A 16,380-nucleotide genomic window follows, 5' to 3' on the forward strand; every position below is an offset into this window, starting at 1 on the left:
CAGAATAGAGGTAAATGAAATTAAGAACATTGTTAGAAAACGTCAGTATGCTGTGTGTAGTGTGACACCAATGTTCGGAACGTGATTATTGATATCAGAAGAGGTGTGTCTGATATTTGTAACAATGGTTTAGACTTCAAATCGGAAAATTATACAAATATCTATAAATCATAAAAATAAGAACGAATGACACATGAAAGGAGGTTAACGGCACTCACAACAAAGGATCGAAAATAATAGAGACGTCACTTTGATACAACCACTTTATTACAAAAGTATAGAATACACATTTTCACGAATCAAGTATTATAAAAGTACAAAAAGAGAATATAAAAATGATTCGTCAAAAACGAAAGAAGATATGTGTAATGGTAGAGATCGACATAAAATGCAATTAGTGTTGCATTGTGAATCTGAAAGATGGAATGAGACAAGACGCCAAGAAATTCTGCAGCTGCTACTGAGCTCCACGGCACTTAATACCGCACTCCGCCCCTGGGCTGTTGACGAGATTGGTACAACGTTCCCATCTTCGCTGTAAGATCTGGAATATGCAGTTGTCTCAACGCTGTCAAGAGCCCTTTTTGAATTCCTCAGGCGGTCAAGTACAAGTGAAGGCAGTGAACTGCGATGGCACATACTTGGTGATTACTCTCTTGCAACATCGTGGTGTTTTGCTTCAGTCCATATATAGAGCACCATTCGGATTCAGCGAGGTTGAATAGTCATCGTGGTTCAGGCCATCGAATCGTTCCCATGACCCACGTGTGAGGGATGGAAATCGTTTCGACGGCGCTACGGAGAGACGACTTCAGTGCTTGTAGTGGCTCTTGTAGCCGCCGCTGTAGCCACCTCCATAGCCGCCTCCATAGCCGCCACTGTAGCTGTTGCTGTAGCTGCTGGCACCGCCTCCCAGGCTGCCAGAGTAGACGCTGCCACCATTCAGCCCACCAGCAGAGCTGGGCACGTACACGCCCTTCAGCGGACCGCTGGAGCCGCCGGAGATGAGACCTCCAGTGGAGTAGGAACTTCCACCGTAGCCAATGCCTCCAGTGGAGTAGGAACCGCCGCCGTATCCGTAGGAACCAGCGTAGCCACCGCTCAACAGTCCCGTGCCCAGAGAGCCGGACGAGATGATGCCTCCGGCACCTCCGGCCAAGCCGGAAGAGTAGGCGCCCCCTCCGAGGCCACCAGAGCTGTAGACTCCACCGCCCAGGCCTCCCAGACCGCCTCCCAGACCGCCTCCAAGACCGCCTCCCAGACCGCCTCCAAGACCACCTCCGATGCCGCCGAGACCTCCAGTGGCAAGACCGCCTCCGACGCCAACTGAGGAGACACCGGTGGAGACTGGCACCGGGACAGGGTGAGGTACGGGAACGCGGACGGGGTAGGGCTGGGGAACTCCGACAGGGACCGGCTGGGGCACACGGACGGGGTACGGCTGGGGCACGGGGACCGGTACGGGCCTAGCAATCGGGACGGGCACGGGTCGGGGTACGGCGACGGGGTACGGGCGGGGCACGGATACGGGGACCGGGTGGGGCACCCTGACGGGGTACGGCTGCGGCACGGGCACGGGACGGCTCACGGGGACGGGGACGGGCTGAGGAACGGGGACGGGGCGGTTGACTGGCACGGGGACGGGTTGTGGGACGGGCACCCTCACAGTCTGAACCACTGTCTGGGTCTGCGGAGCAGCGACGGCGACACCGCCAAAGCCGGCACCTCCACCGAAGCCGGCGCCGCCCCCGAAGCCGGCACCACCGCCGAGTCCTCCACCTAGGCCGATCCCTGCACCTCCCAGTCCGGCTCCGCCGTCAGCGAGGCCGATTCCAGCTCCTCCGAGTCCAGCACCGCCACCTCCGAAACCGCCAATGGCGCCACCGCCGCCGTAGTAGCCAGATCCGCCACCGTAGTAGCCAGATCCACCACCGATAAGTCCGCTTCCGCCTCCGATGAGTCCACCGCCACCTCCGATGAGTCCACCGCCACCTCCGACGAGGCCACTTCCGCCCCCGATGTAGCCAGATCCGCCCCCGACGTAGCCAGATCCGCCACCGTAGTAGCCAGATCCGCCGCCGTAGTAGCCAGATCCACCACCGATCAGTCCGCCTCCGCCTCCGATGAGACCACCTCCGCCTCCGATGAGTCCACCTCCGCCGCCGATGCTGTGCTCGCCTGTGAGAATACCGCGCTTGTCCTGTTTCTTGGCGTCGTTGTCCGTTGTGGCCGCTTCAGAAGCAGCCTTGGAGACTTCGCCAGCCCAGGCTGACGCCACGAGGGCGCAAAGCAGGTACGCCTGTAAGAAATTATAACTGCGTAAGTACGTGTCTGAGTCCGCACTCGTTAAACCTTGCTCTAGAATGTAGATCAGTGACGTGGGGCAGATAGGAAAGGAGACAGGACGGCAAAATAAGAAGTTACTGCTTCTAATTTGCCACGTTATAATACTGCTTCCCAATCTTTAACAAGTCCGGCTATTTCTGTGAATAACTTACTGCTTCTTGTTCAGCATGTTGAATACGATATTGTAATATGTTTCCAGTAAAGTATGTCGTTGATGAGACTTTCTGGCAGATTAAAACTGTGTGCCGGACCGACACTCGAACTCGGGACCTTTGCCTTTCGCGGGCAAGTGCTCTACCAGCAAAGTTTGGAAGGTAGGAGACGAGGTACAGGCAGAAGTAAAGCTGTGAGGACACGGCGTGAGTCGTGCTTGGGTAGCTCAGTTGGTAGAGCACCTGCCCGCGAAAGGTAAAGGTCCCGAGTTCGAGTCTCGGTCCGGCTCACAGTTTTAATGTGCCAGGAAGTTTCACATCAGGGCACACTCCGCTGCAGAGTGAAAAATCTCATTATGTCGTTGATATTTGTGGTCAGGTTGCTTGGGAACTTAATAGCGGAGTTTTATAAATCGGGGAATCAGAGCAGAGGACTGTGAACAAAAATCTAAAATTTTGATTAAACTGCACAGTACACTTTTGTTTCTTCTGTGTCATCGCATAAGTGACATGGTTTTCTACACTTACAAGTATCTTCAATTTCAATGCAATGGCTTTTGTTCTTTAGCTTTACGTCTAATGGTGAATCAAAGCTATTTTTGCTCTGGTCTCATTTAATGGTCGACTGTTAAGTATCGTATTATAAATCTGTGTTAGCGACTCATTTCTGAAAGTATATGTGTTGAGTGTCGCACTAGATGGAAGTGGAGCAGGATGAATGAACATTACAACAAAGACGAGACACGAATATTTTGAAAGTCGATCTTACAGGATAATGCAGAAGATTAGATGGGTAGAAAAGATGTGCAAAAAATAAGATACTGAATGTGAGCAGGGAGAATAAAAATTTTTGTTAGAAGTTAACAAAAAGAGAGATAAATTGATTGGATACATTGTGAGTCACCGAAGGACAGGCAGTTTGGTAAGGGAATGATGTGTGTGTGTGGAGGGGAAGGGTAGGGAACTGTAAAAGTAGTAGAGATACATAAAAGTCTAAAGGTAGAAAAGGGGCGCAAATTTATTTAGGATGCAGTAATCGTGCAGCGACTTACAGAGGAATCACTACGTTAAGAGCTGCATTAACGAGTATCGGACTGAAGACCAGTAGAACACCAGATACGAATGCAGTGGCGCATTTCGGGAGACGGAGTGTAGGTAGCCATGTCTCTTCCTTTCGTGCGCCTCACAGTTGAGAAATGGCGGATTTTCAGCCAGAACTTGTAGGCACAATGCGCCAGAATTATTAATAGCCCAACAGGGAAGCGGGAGAAAGGCGGCTGTAAATCAGGGGAGAGCGAATCGGCAGAGGAAGCAAACGAGAACCGGTCGGCCTCCGTGTGCGCCGGAACCGTGAAAGCGACCGTCAGCTGTTCCATCGCGGTCGCACGTGACGTGAGTCACCTCCCACCGGCCACTGGCCGCTGACAGAAGCTGGGTCCCGGTTCACTGTGCGTGCAGGGCCGGCGCGTGGGACGGGAACGACCGTACCTACAGCTCCACCAGTGCTCCGCTAGTGATTGCGAAGTACGTGGCAATGGGTGCTTTCTACTGAACCACATATTGTGATGAACTTTAGCGAAAATTCCAAACCTGTGCGGGACCAAGACTCGACCTTAAACTTCCAGTTTATCACGATAAGCTGCCTTAAATATCAAACTATTTTTTTTTCCTCACGGAATATTATTTCCTGCTAAGAAATCGCCTGATAACCGACCACTTTCATCAGCCTCTTCCGAGAGGCGGATCGAACCCGGCTCACAGATTAACGCCAAGTGCTGGTGAGCCAGCCAGCTTGTATATGGTTTTAAGGTGGTTTCCCACATCCAAATAGGTGAATACCGGTCTGGTTCCTATGTCCTACCAAGATAAACACTGTGCAAACACTTAGAAAACGCTTTCCCATTTGAGCATGAGATTTGCTTTAGACGCAGACAGTGGGGGTACACATATTACCAACAGTCACTAACAGTGCCTCAACACGTATAACAATGCTGACCGCACGGAAAAAATGGGCAAAAGCACGAAGAAGAAGAAGAGGGTTTACTTTTCCCTGAAATAAATATTTCATATCTATTGCAAGAAAGTAAACATGTGATGTTTGCGTTAACCACATAAATGATCAGTTCAGGTTTGTAGTAGATGAAAATTATTTTTCCGGGTTTTTGTTAATTTAACTGAACACACGATAAAATTGGACATGGAATGCAAAACATATCATTTACTTCGCTTTTTCGTGAAAAAACCTGTTGTTACACCAAACAATACTTCGCCTCTAGATTCTGCATTTTAATGTTTATTTGTTGCAGTTTTACATGATTTTCGAAACACATGCTTGTTCCACCAGGTCATTGTTCTGCGGACTTGAATGCGAACTATTCGTCATCATTTTCAGGTCTGGAGCCGTCTCCAGAATCACTTACATATACAGGGCTATTACAAATGATTGAAGCGATTTCATAAATTCACTGTAGCTCCATTCATTGACATATGGTCGCGACACACTACAGATACGTAGAAAAACTCATAAAGTTTTGTTCGGCTGAAGCCGCACTTCAGGTTTCTGCCGCCAGAGCGCTCGAGAGCGCAGTGAGACAAACTGGCGACAGGAGCCGAGAAAGCCTATGTCGTACTTGAAATGCACTCACATCAGTCAGTCATAACAGTGCAACGACACTTCAGGACGGTGGTGGTGGTGGTGGTTGTTGGGATGTTTAAGGGGGACTAAACAGCGAAGGTCATCAGTCCCCCAACTTCAGGACGAAGTTCGACAAAGATACACCAACTGTTAACTCCATTCGGCGATGATATGCGCAGTTTAAAGCATCAACGATGCTTTCGAACTCATTGATGGGGACATGCTGCGCCGAGTTTGGGAGGAACTTGATTATTGGCTTGATGTCTGCCGAATCACTAAAGGGGCACATATCGAACATTTTTGAACGCCTAAAAAATCTTTTTGAGTTTTTGTATGTGTGTGCCAAGCATTGTGAAAATATCTCAAATAATAAAGTTATTGTAGAGTTGTGAAATCGCTTCAATCATTTGTAATAACCCTGTAACTGTACCCTGACCTTCCATTATCTGGCACCAAGATGAGAGTTGGGAATCCAGTGTTGTAGTGACGAAAGGTCGGTAAATATTTGGCGAAAAAAATGTGGAATGATCGACAAGACTTGTAAAAGCGTTGTGTTTAGGGTGAGGCAAAATTTATTTTTATTATTTTCTTAACATACAGGCTGTCGGGGCGTGTCCATACATCCATTTCAATCGTGGAATCTCAACTATGACGATACGAACAGAGGACAACAGATCACCCGGTCCCCGACCAAAGAAAAACTCCCACACGGCCGAGTATCGAACCCGTACCCCTTAGGTTAGAAAACCGCAGCACTGAGCGTGCAGCTACCGAAGCAGACAAGAGGCAACATTTCGTCAGCGTTTATCGCATTTACGGCAATTCTTGTTGTGAAAGAGAGTCTTTTATTGACCCCATTTCACAATAGTAATCGTTTTATTGCTCAGTAATATCTGTACCATATTCGCAGCAACAGAACACACTTCGAATAAAGTTGAGGTGGCAAGAGTTGGGTATCTTCGGCGATGACGTCTGGCCAAATAACCCTAACATCAGTAACCCAACCAACACTGATTTTTTTAAAGAATCGAATTCGCATGTACAAAGCAGGCTCAACAACTCCGTTTCCAGAGCTGGTTGTTTACGCATATGTGTGTTTATGACGTCAACTATGTGCCCCACAATGATGTAATTTTGCAGGTACATTCAGTGTTGTATGCGGATACTGTCTGCAATCGGTTTCCCGAAAAAGTTTTTATTAAAGAAGTAATAAACTGAAACGTCGTACCTGACGCTGAACTTTTACTGCATGGACAGCGAAAATGTAATAAGGGACGAACTTCTATCATTTCTCAATTTCTTTGGAAGCTATGAGAGGGGAAAAGTTCAGAAAATATTTGAAATGATGTGTGAAGTTTATTGGAAGTCTCTAAGCGTTCTCATTACGAAATAGTGGATGAATATAGGTTTACTACTTGGCTCGAGACATATGCGCAGGTGATAACTTTATTCCTTGTACTTTGGTAAGTCTTTAATGTAAGACTGTACGTCCTAACGATCTGCTTCCGTCGCTGAGCGGTATTTACTGCTGATTGCCGTGCAGGGAACCTGGGTTCGATTCCCAGTACCGCCACGGATTTTTAATTTGGTGGAGGACTGGTAAGGGATGCACTCGGATTCTTGAGGCTAACTGGGAAACAACTCGATCTATTAGCAGCGGTTCCAACTCGATAGCGACCGGGAAAGCGGTGTGGTGACAAGATGTCCTCTGTACCGCATCCAGAGACGCCATTTTCGGATTATGACACGGCGGTCGGTCGGTCCCATTGGCATGTCTAGAGCAAGAACGCGGAGCTATACCTCTTAATGAGTAGATCATGACAGAATTTTAAATTTTAAAGTTCAGTCAATAAATATATGTAACACTGAAGATCAAATATTTTTTTTGTCCCTGGGAATCGCTAAATAGGTAACGGGCAAGTGAGATCGTACATAATTTGAGTAGTTTGTAATACAAACGTTCACAATTTATACCCTCAAGGAGCCAAGGCGTGGTTAAGGCGACCGCTCATGACAAGCGCAAAATCCGAGTGTAGCCCCGACTCAAATTTTTATTTGTAACAAGTAGCTCATGCTAATACATAAAACATGAAACCGTTTTGCAAGAATTTTATATGATCGGTTTTTTCGGAATCCCTTCAGACTTCCATGGAGCACATTTTGACGGAAGTAGACCACCGTGTTTATCCACAGAACACGTTCTAGGTCCTGCTACAAATGTAGAACGGCAGTTCCGTGTATCAGCTCTATTCCCTTCCTGCATAACATAGCGACCCGTTCAAAGAAATTAATCTTCCAAGCCCGTACTGCCAAAAAGACAGCGGTATACTATCCGACGACGGGGAAAGCTAATCTGGATTATTCAATCGGACTCGAGCTGAATCTGCGGGACCGGTTCCAGCTAATGTGCTGGAAAAGGTATCTGGATAACGTGGAGCAAAGTGGCCGCAGGATGTCTTGTCGGGCTATCATCTTTCCTCGTGAAAGCAGTTCGCTGTTGCATAATAGGGGGCCAGCTGCGTTAGGTAGCTATTACCGTCCGCTGGGTGGAGTTCCCGCAGAGAATTAAACCAACTTAAGCGTCTAGATTTATTTCAGTTCTCTCCCAGATAAATCGTGTGAGAGCCATAAAAATGACCTCTTGCCGTATCCAACTGCAGAACTGGACACGTTCTGTTTCTGGTGCAACTCCGTCTGTATTCCTCATAAGAAAATTTAAGAACAATAATCACGTCATTAAAGAGTAGCCACGAGTTGGCTCAAAAATGGCTCTGAGCACCATGGGACTTAACATCTGAGGTCATCAGTCCCCTAGAACTTAGAACTAATTAAACCTAACTAACCTAACGACATCACACACATCCATGCCCGAGGCAGGATTCGAACCTGCGACCGTAGCTGTAGCGCGGTTGCAGACTGAAGCGCCTAGAAGCGCTCGGCCATAGCGGCCGGCAGCCACGAGTTCTCTTCGACAGGTGCGGGGATGCACATTTAGCCTGATGTCGAAAGAACCGTCTTGCATTCGGTCACGTACGGCTGTAGCAGAAATATTGAGGACATGTAAATGGCGATATAAAGTGGTACTGGAAAATTAGTAGGCGACAGAACACCGTGCAAGAAAATCTCAATAGGAGATCTGTTAAATATACACTCCTGGAAATGGAAAAAAGAACACATTGACACCGGTGTGTCAGACCCACCATACTTGCTCGGGACACTGCGAGAGGGCTGTACAAGCAATGATCACACGCACGGCACAGCGGACACACCAGGAACCGCGGTGTTGGCCGTCGAATGGCGCTAGCTGCGCAGCATTTGTGCACCGCCGCCGTCAGTGTCAGCCGGTTTGCCGTGGCATACGGAGCTCCATCGCAGTCTTTAACACTGGTAGCATGCCGCGACAGCGTGGACGTGAACCGTATGTGCAGTTGACGGACTTTGATCGAGGGCGTATAGTGGGCATGAGGGAGGCCGGGTGGACGTACCGCCGAATTGCTCAACACGTGGGGCGTGAGGTCTCCACAGTACGTCGATGTTGTCGCCAGTGGTCGGCGGAAGGTGCACGTGCCCGTCGACCTGGGACCGGACCGCAGCGACGCACGGATGCACGCCAAGACCGTAGGATCCTACGCAGTGCCGTAGGGGACCGCACCGCCACTTCCCAGCAAATTAGGGACACTGTTGCTCCTGGGGTATCGGCGAGGACCATTCGCAACCGTCTCCATGAAGCTGGGCTACGGTCCCGCACACCGTTAGGCCGTCTTCCGCTCACGCCCCAACATCGTGCAGCCCGCCTCCAGTGGTATCGCGACAGGCGTGAATGGAGGGACGAATGGAGACGTGTCGTCTTCAGCGATGAGAGTCGCTTCTGCCTTGGTGCCAATGATGGTCGTATGCGTGTTGGCGCCGTGCAGGTGAGCGGCACAATCAGGACTGCATACGACCGAGGCACACAGGGCCAACACCCGGCATCATGGTGTGGGGAGCGATCTCCTACACTGGCCGTACACCACTGGAGATCGTCGAGGGGACACTGAATAGTGCACGGTACATCCAAACCGTCATCGAACCCATCGTTCTACCATTCCTAGACCGGCAAGGGAACTTGCTGTTCCAACAGGACAATGCGCGTCCGCATGTATCCCGTGCCACCCAACGTGCTCTAGAAGGTGTAAGTCAACTACCCTGGCCAGCAAGATCTCCGGATCTGTCCCCCATTGAGCATGTTTGGGACTGGATGAAGCGTCGTCTCACGCGGTCTGCACGTCCAGCACGAACGCTGGTCCAAATGAGGCGCCAGGTGGAAATGGCATGGCAAGCCGTTCCACAGGACTACATCCAGCATGTCTACGATCGTCTCCATGGGAGAATAGCAGCCTGCATTGCTGCGAAAGGTGGATATACACTGTACTAGTGCCGACATTGTGCATGCTCTGTTGCCTGTGTCTATGTGCCTGTGGTTCTGTCAGTGTGATCATGTGATGTATCTGACCCCAGGAATGTGTCAATAAAGTTTCCCCTTCCTGGGACAATGAATTCACGGTGTTCTTATTTCAATTTCCAGGAGTGTAGTTACATGGTACTGGAAGGGAAAGATGGTAGCGGCTAACAAGGGTTACGAAATGTAAAGGAAAATATAAAAAGCTGGATGTATAGCTGATGCTCAAGACAAGTTTTTACCGAAATGCTGCAGTGAGACCCGGGCTACACATTAACGAGGAGAAAACTGAGTAAATGGTCATGATCAAACACCATTGATAGCTGATGAATTGACTTTTATGGGAGTAGACATATTTAAATATTTGGGTAGCATTTTTAGCGAGCAAAATAGACTGGAAACTGAAATAAAGGTAAGGATCGAAACGGAAAATAGATCATGTTGTAGCTTATGGGACTTGCTGTGCCGTAGAGAAGTTTCGAGAAGTTTTAAAATCATGCTATTTCAGCGTATAATACTCTTGGTAGCACTATATGGCTCTGAAATGTTTACATTAAGGAAAATAGTTGAACAGAAACTACTAGTCTTTGACAGATTGATATTAAGGAAAATGTTTGGCCCCGAGAAGGATACCCAGCCACAGGAAGGGAGGATAGTAAAAACATTAGGAACTGGCAGACTTATATCCGCAAGCTGATATCGTCCAAAGGATGAAGAAAAAAAGATGGATGTGGGCTGGACACCTAGTTAGGATGGAAGCGGAAAGGCTGCCGCGAATCTCATTCTCAGCATCCGTGGAGGGCACAAGGGACTGAGGAAGGCCAAGAACAAAGTGGAAGGATGAAGTTACAGGGATACGGAGGCGATGGGCCTGAGAAAGGGAGAATGGTTCACGAAAGGCAGGAACAAAAATGATTGTTGGAGGACTATAGAGAACGCATATGGCCTATCACGCCACAGCGACAGTTGAAGAATCGACGGCTTCGGTCTCGAAAACTGACAACGGCAGGGAGAACGGTGTACTGACCACACACCCCTCCATATCCGCGTCCAGTCACGCCTAGCGCCTGTGGACGGCACGGCGGTCGGTCGGTACCGTTGGCCTGTTCGGAGGGAATTCAACTGAGTTTAGTCTGGAGCGCTGTGAATGGTGTACCAGACGGCCATGTCATACTCTACAGCTGACAGTGAGGCAGTGGAGTTGTGTTTACTCGGTAGTCGTAACTAGAGTGGTCGCGACGAGTTCGTAACCCACAGGGACCATAGACAAGAGTCACGGTGTATCAAAGACGATCGGATTCAAACCCGACAGCAACTGTCGCTTCCAGTGAATACAGGCCAGCCTCGATAATTTCCTAAGCGAGCATGGCAAAGGCAACTGCATCCTAGTGATAGCTCGAGCCTGAAGTTCACTGACGTTGCTGATTGTATTGTAGTCTTCTTTTCAAAAACAATTTAATGTTAACACAATTACTGGATTACTAGTTTCGGTAGTATGTATTGCCATCCTCAGATTCATAAAACCGTACAGTAGTAGTCACATCAGACTGTGCTTACACCACTCTGCACGTGAGGATTATACAGCATGCATAAGGGAACGAGGTATTACAGTGAAATGCCAGGTGTTTTATCATAAAGTATGTAAAACTTTGAGTAAACATGGCACGAACAAGGCACATACGTCTCACGTCTTACCGCTTAGTGGTATAAAGCAATGTTGACTGCTACAGTTCGTGATGATAAAATCGTCTCGGGTTGACAACCGAGTCAATGTGGTGTTCTCAAGCAACGTTTCAGCAAGTTTGTTACTTGCCATCATCAGGCGAAGTGGCCTGAAGATGGCAAGTAAGAAACTTTCTGAAACGTTGCTGGAGAACAACACATTGATTTGGCAGTCAACCTGAGAAGATTTTATAATCGAGATTCGCCGAGAAAGCCTGCATTCTCATATGCCACAGTTCGTATTTTATGTCCCTATCTTAGTCCTTGCGTAACCGACGACCTCCACTTACTCTGGGAGACTGTAGAGTACTGGAGTCCTGCAGGAATGTACATTATTAGATTGGTGAATCTGTTATTATACAAACTGGTAAATACAGAGTTCTGCACAATGACGGATACAACAGAGCAATGCTGCAAAATGTAATAGTGAAGTGAAAGGAGGGTATTTTCATTTGGTTCACAGCTACAGGGTTGAGGAATATTCATTATCAGAGGATAATAAAAATAGAAAGGACTTTTGCAGCGTTATTGACGTTGGAAGAAATGATATTCTCGTTTCACAACACCTGTTCTGAAAGTGGAGGTGTGAGCTCATAAACTTTGAAATTGTAAATGTTTAACAGACTCTGGACTAGAAAACTGAATGTGGTTTGTAGCGATCGTCTCTAGCTTTAGCAGTAAATAAAAATTTCTTGAAATAAATTTTCTAGCACCAAACCACTTAATTTTCTATTTTTTCAAAATCAATATTCGCAATAAAAAACGGCTTGAGGCAAAGAGAAGTATCTTGAAGAAAGTCAGTACAGCTGTGGACTCAAGTATAAATAAGTCTACTGCATGTATGAAAGCCCTTAAAGCATATTATGTCCACAGATTATATTTTAGTTACTTACACAGTACGTAAAGAAAGGGCAGTCACATCACTAGTGTTGAAGATCGAAGTACCTGAACGTCAGATGTGAACTGAAGGTGTACGCTTCAGATAATGATAGACACTGGCTTTAAAAAATAAAAATTTCTTGAGACTAATATTCTGCCATGAATCTGTTGCTTTTGCTTTAAGTTGTCAAGGAGAATAGAGGAAATAAAAAGCAGCCTTATGCAGGAAAACTGTCGGTTTCAAAGAGTTAATTCAGATATGAAATATTAATAAGCGTACTGAATGTGTGAAACCTATAGAGCTATAGAGGATATTAGGAGGTATATGCAATTCTGCATAAATTGTTTTAGGTCTGCAAACTGATCTGTGTGGAGCTCACCGTAGCAGTAGTCCTCTACATACACCAGTTGTGGAAAGAAAAAGTGGCCTCATGCATAAAAATTAGCTCTTTCACGAATTTTAATGTAAATGTAAAGTTGTAAACAGAGTACTGAATGTATGAACCCTATGGAGCCTTATGAACACTGCAGAAGTTATTTTGGGTTCACAAACTGATCCGTGTGGAACTCACCACAGCAGTGGTTCTCATCTTGCTTGCGTTGTAGAAATAAAAAAGCGGCCTCACGCAGAAAAATGAGATCTCTTGAGATATTTAATGCAGCTCTGAAATATTAATAGGTGTACTGAATGTATGAAAGCTATGGTACCTTATGAACATTGCAGGAATTATTTTAGGTCCGCACATTGATCCGTGTGGAACTCACCACAGCAGTGTTACTCATCTTGCTCGGGTTGTGGAAGTAAAACGCGGCCTTAAATTACCTCAGTCAAGAAATTAATGCAGCTGTGAAGTATTAATAAGCATACTGAATGTATGAAAGCTATGGAGATATGGAACGTTATTAACACTGCAGAAATTATTTCGAGTCCGAAAACTGAACCGTTTGGAACTCACCACAGCAGTGCTCCTCATCTTGCTCGGGTTGGCTGTTGCTGCCTGTGAGAGGAGCCGAACTGTTGTGCCCTGGCGATGATCCGCCGGCGGTATATATACACATCCCCGGCGTGGTGGCATTTCGCATCCACACACACACTGTCGCGCACACACACACACACACAGGGAGAAAGGGAGGAGGCAGTCTGGGCCGACTCATCCGCAGAAGGCAGACAGCCGCCCCTCTCCGCGCACGGCGTCTGGAGGGATGGCCTGCCGGGGTCACCGCGAGTACCGCCAGTGGGAGGGGCCTTCCGCGCCCTGCAACTCCGGTAAAAAGCAGCCGCACTTGCAGCCTAATCGACGCGCGCCACTTTCGCTACCTGCGGGTCAGCGCGGCAGATCTGTGGCGGCTAGTCGATCGCCCCGACAGCCAGAAAGGACCGGTAGGGCACTTTCTATGCCGCCGCCGCTGCCACACACTTTCGGGCCATTTCTCCGTCGCCGGTCTGTTGCAACCGTGGCGACCTTTCGCCGGTCGCAGCCTTCCTTCTCTGCCACCGGATCCACCCACTAATTCCAGTCGGCCACGGCCGACCACCGTGCACCAGCAGAATAGCCTGTCTGCACTACGCAGCTACAGTCGCCGCTACTTTGATACGCATTCGTTGTCGGGATACTGCCTTGGTGTAACGGATAGCCGAAAACAAAACAGCGTACACTTTACTGAAAGGATCACTCTAAATGATTCCTTCGGTTAAAACTGGGGACACAAACATCAAACGACCACGCATTACGCGCTACCTTGGGGTACACATAGATGAAAAATTGAATTTCCACGAACACATAAGGCTAACAACAGACAAAGCAGAAAAAATACTACACAAACTGGTGAGGCTAAATTCAAAACAGTACAGACTACCTCTACCAGTCATACCTACATACCACTGTGCGCTCTTCGAATCAGTACTCAGCTTTGCAGCTAGCACGTGGGCACATAGACAGAACGTGGTCACCAACAAAGCATCCGTCAGAGGAGGGCAGAGAAGTGTTCTACTTAGGCTATCTGGAGCCTTCGGTACCACCTCAGCGGATGCAATGTGCGTGGTGCTCGGAATATGCCCCATAGATATCACGATCAAATACAGAGCTGCAAGGTACTGGTTAAAGGTGGGGAGACTAGATAAGGTACACACAATAACCGGTGTGTCGATAGAGACTATACGTCACCTTAGAAGTTGGCGTTTGGATACATGGCAAGGTGAGTGGGATGTAAGTGATAAGGGACGTAGACTGCACGACTTCCTCCCTGACATAAGGGAGCGGTTGAGAATGAGACATATCGATCCCAGCCGCGGTATGGTACATTTCTCAACCGGGCACGGACCTTATACCACGCACTTAAACCGTTTGAGTCTGAGGCAGACACCTACATGCACATGCGGGGAAGAAGGTTCCCCAGAACACCCTTTTTCTGCGGGCAATACGCGAACAATAGACATACACTACACTTAGATTACACAGATACAGACATAGATATATACACAGCAATAAGAGACGAAGAACAATGGGCACAATTAAACGCACTGACAAACAGTATTTCAAAAACAACACATGAAGAGTATATGCGGACACGACGTCACAGACAATCTTATGCGCAGCGTAACAGAAATCTCCAGAGGATGGACATCGATACCCACAGTGACAACGAAAATAGTGACAATGAGGAGGAACAGGAGGAGGAAGCCGAGATGTGACAGTAAATAAGCAAATTGCTGGCAATCTAGCCAAGAAAACACCAAATGCTGTACATGGATGCGCACCTAAAGTAGTTAATACATAGGATTAGTAACAAATAGGATAAGCAGCATTATTTCTCTGCTAATAACCATTTGTGTGTGTGTGTGTGTGTGTGTGTGTGTGTGTGACTGGCGGTCAAGAGCTCGAAGAAACCATTCCGAGGTATTCACCGTCAGTCACACTCGGTGATGGTACTAACAAATCTCTCATCTATCCTATCTTCTTTATATATTCTTTTTTAAAAAAAACAACAAAATTTTATTTATATTTCAACCTTAAATTTTTGTTATTTTGAAAAGTATTATTCTTTGTAAATGTTGTAGATAAAACAAAAGGAAAGAAAACTGTAAAAAGATAAAAAACGGAAATTGTAAAACGTACGACCTGTTTTAAACATCAGGTAACAGATCTATAATTTGGCAATAAATAAAAAATAAAAAAATGTTCAAAATGAATATAATAGTTGAAAACGGTTAATAGGTATACATCGACAAGAATAATTATAAAGAATGTGAAAGCATCTTAATATCTTCCGCATTTAGGGTAAAAACGGAAACCTCATACAATGAAGCGCCAAAGAAACTGGTATAGGCATACGTGTTCAAATACAGAGGTTTGTAGACAGGTAGAATACGTAACTGTGGCCGGGAACGCCTATACAGTGTGAAAAGTATTTAAACCGACGAACTCTGGGAGGTTGTAGGGGACATCAAAACAAATATTTTTCCCTAATGTCATTTTTTCCTATGAGGAGTATTTAAACCGGTAGAGGAAGATTTCTCTGGCTGCAAATTAATTAAACCAACAAACACTTTTCCATTTTTTTATGACCAAGAGACAACAACTAGGTAGAAATATATATGAAGACAGTAACTGTTCTCAAAGAACAGATACTGTAGATGATCGTGCAGCTGAAACCCTCAGTTAGTCATCATTTATTCCAGGAAAAAGCTGGACGGTCATCTACAGTATCTGTTCTTTGAGAACAGTTACTGTCTTCATATATATAATTAAAGGCTACCCAGCCATTCACCTTCGTCTGTGCGAATGCGCACAGGTTGCGCAAACTCTTATGGGAATCGCCAAAGCGTGGGCGAGTAATGAGTGGATGGGCAAACGTCTATAAGATACATTACATAGGTAGAATTGCAGACAGTTGGGAATGTGAGTCTCACGGGAAGGGTGCAAGGGATAAGTCCCTGCAGTCGCGCTATTCATCTGTGTCCTCGGTGGCTCAGGTGGATAGAGCGTCTGCCATGTAAGCAGGAGATCCGGGGTTCGAGTCCCGGTCGGGGCACACATTTTCAGCTGTCCCCATCAAGGTATATCAACAACACCTGTCGGCAGCTGAGGATTTCAGTTAGTCATCATTTAAACTAGGTAGAAGATACGGCCCAATTAAACAGTCTCCAACATCACTGACCCACACATTAACGAAGAACCGCACTTGATAAGGGCTAGTAACTGTGGCAT

At 46.9% G+C, this 16,380-nt stretch overlaps 1 protein-coding gene across 1 annotated transcript; it reads right to left on the reverse strand.

Annotated features, from left to right (window-relative positions):
- Window positions 1–266: 266 nt before the first annotated feature.
- LOC126106251 (uncharacterized) lies at window positions 267–13,248 on the reverse strand. Its single transcript, XM_049912477.1, has 2 exons — window positions 13,129–13,248; window positions 267–2,299 (listed from the first exon to the last, which is right to left on the reverse strand). Exons 1-2 carry the CDS (start codon window positions 13,246–13,248, stop codon window positions 812–814), a joined length of 1,608 nt encoding a protein of 535 aa, XP_049768434.1. The 3' UTR covers window positions 267–811.
- Between the last annotated feature and the right edge of the window lie 3,132 nt (window positions 13,249–16,380).

The sequence above is a fragment of the Schistocerca cancellata genome, chromosome 10 (genome assembly GCF_023864275.1).
Source record: "Schistocerca cancellata isolate TAMUIC-IGC-003103 chromosome 10, iqSchCanc2.1, whole genome shotgun sequence".
Lineage (NCBI taxonomy): Eukaryota > Metazoa > Arthropoda > Insecta > Orthoptera > Acrididae > Schistocerca > Schistocerca cancellata.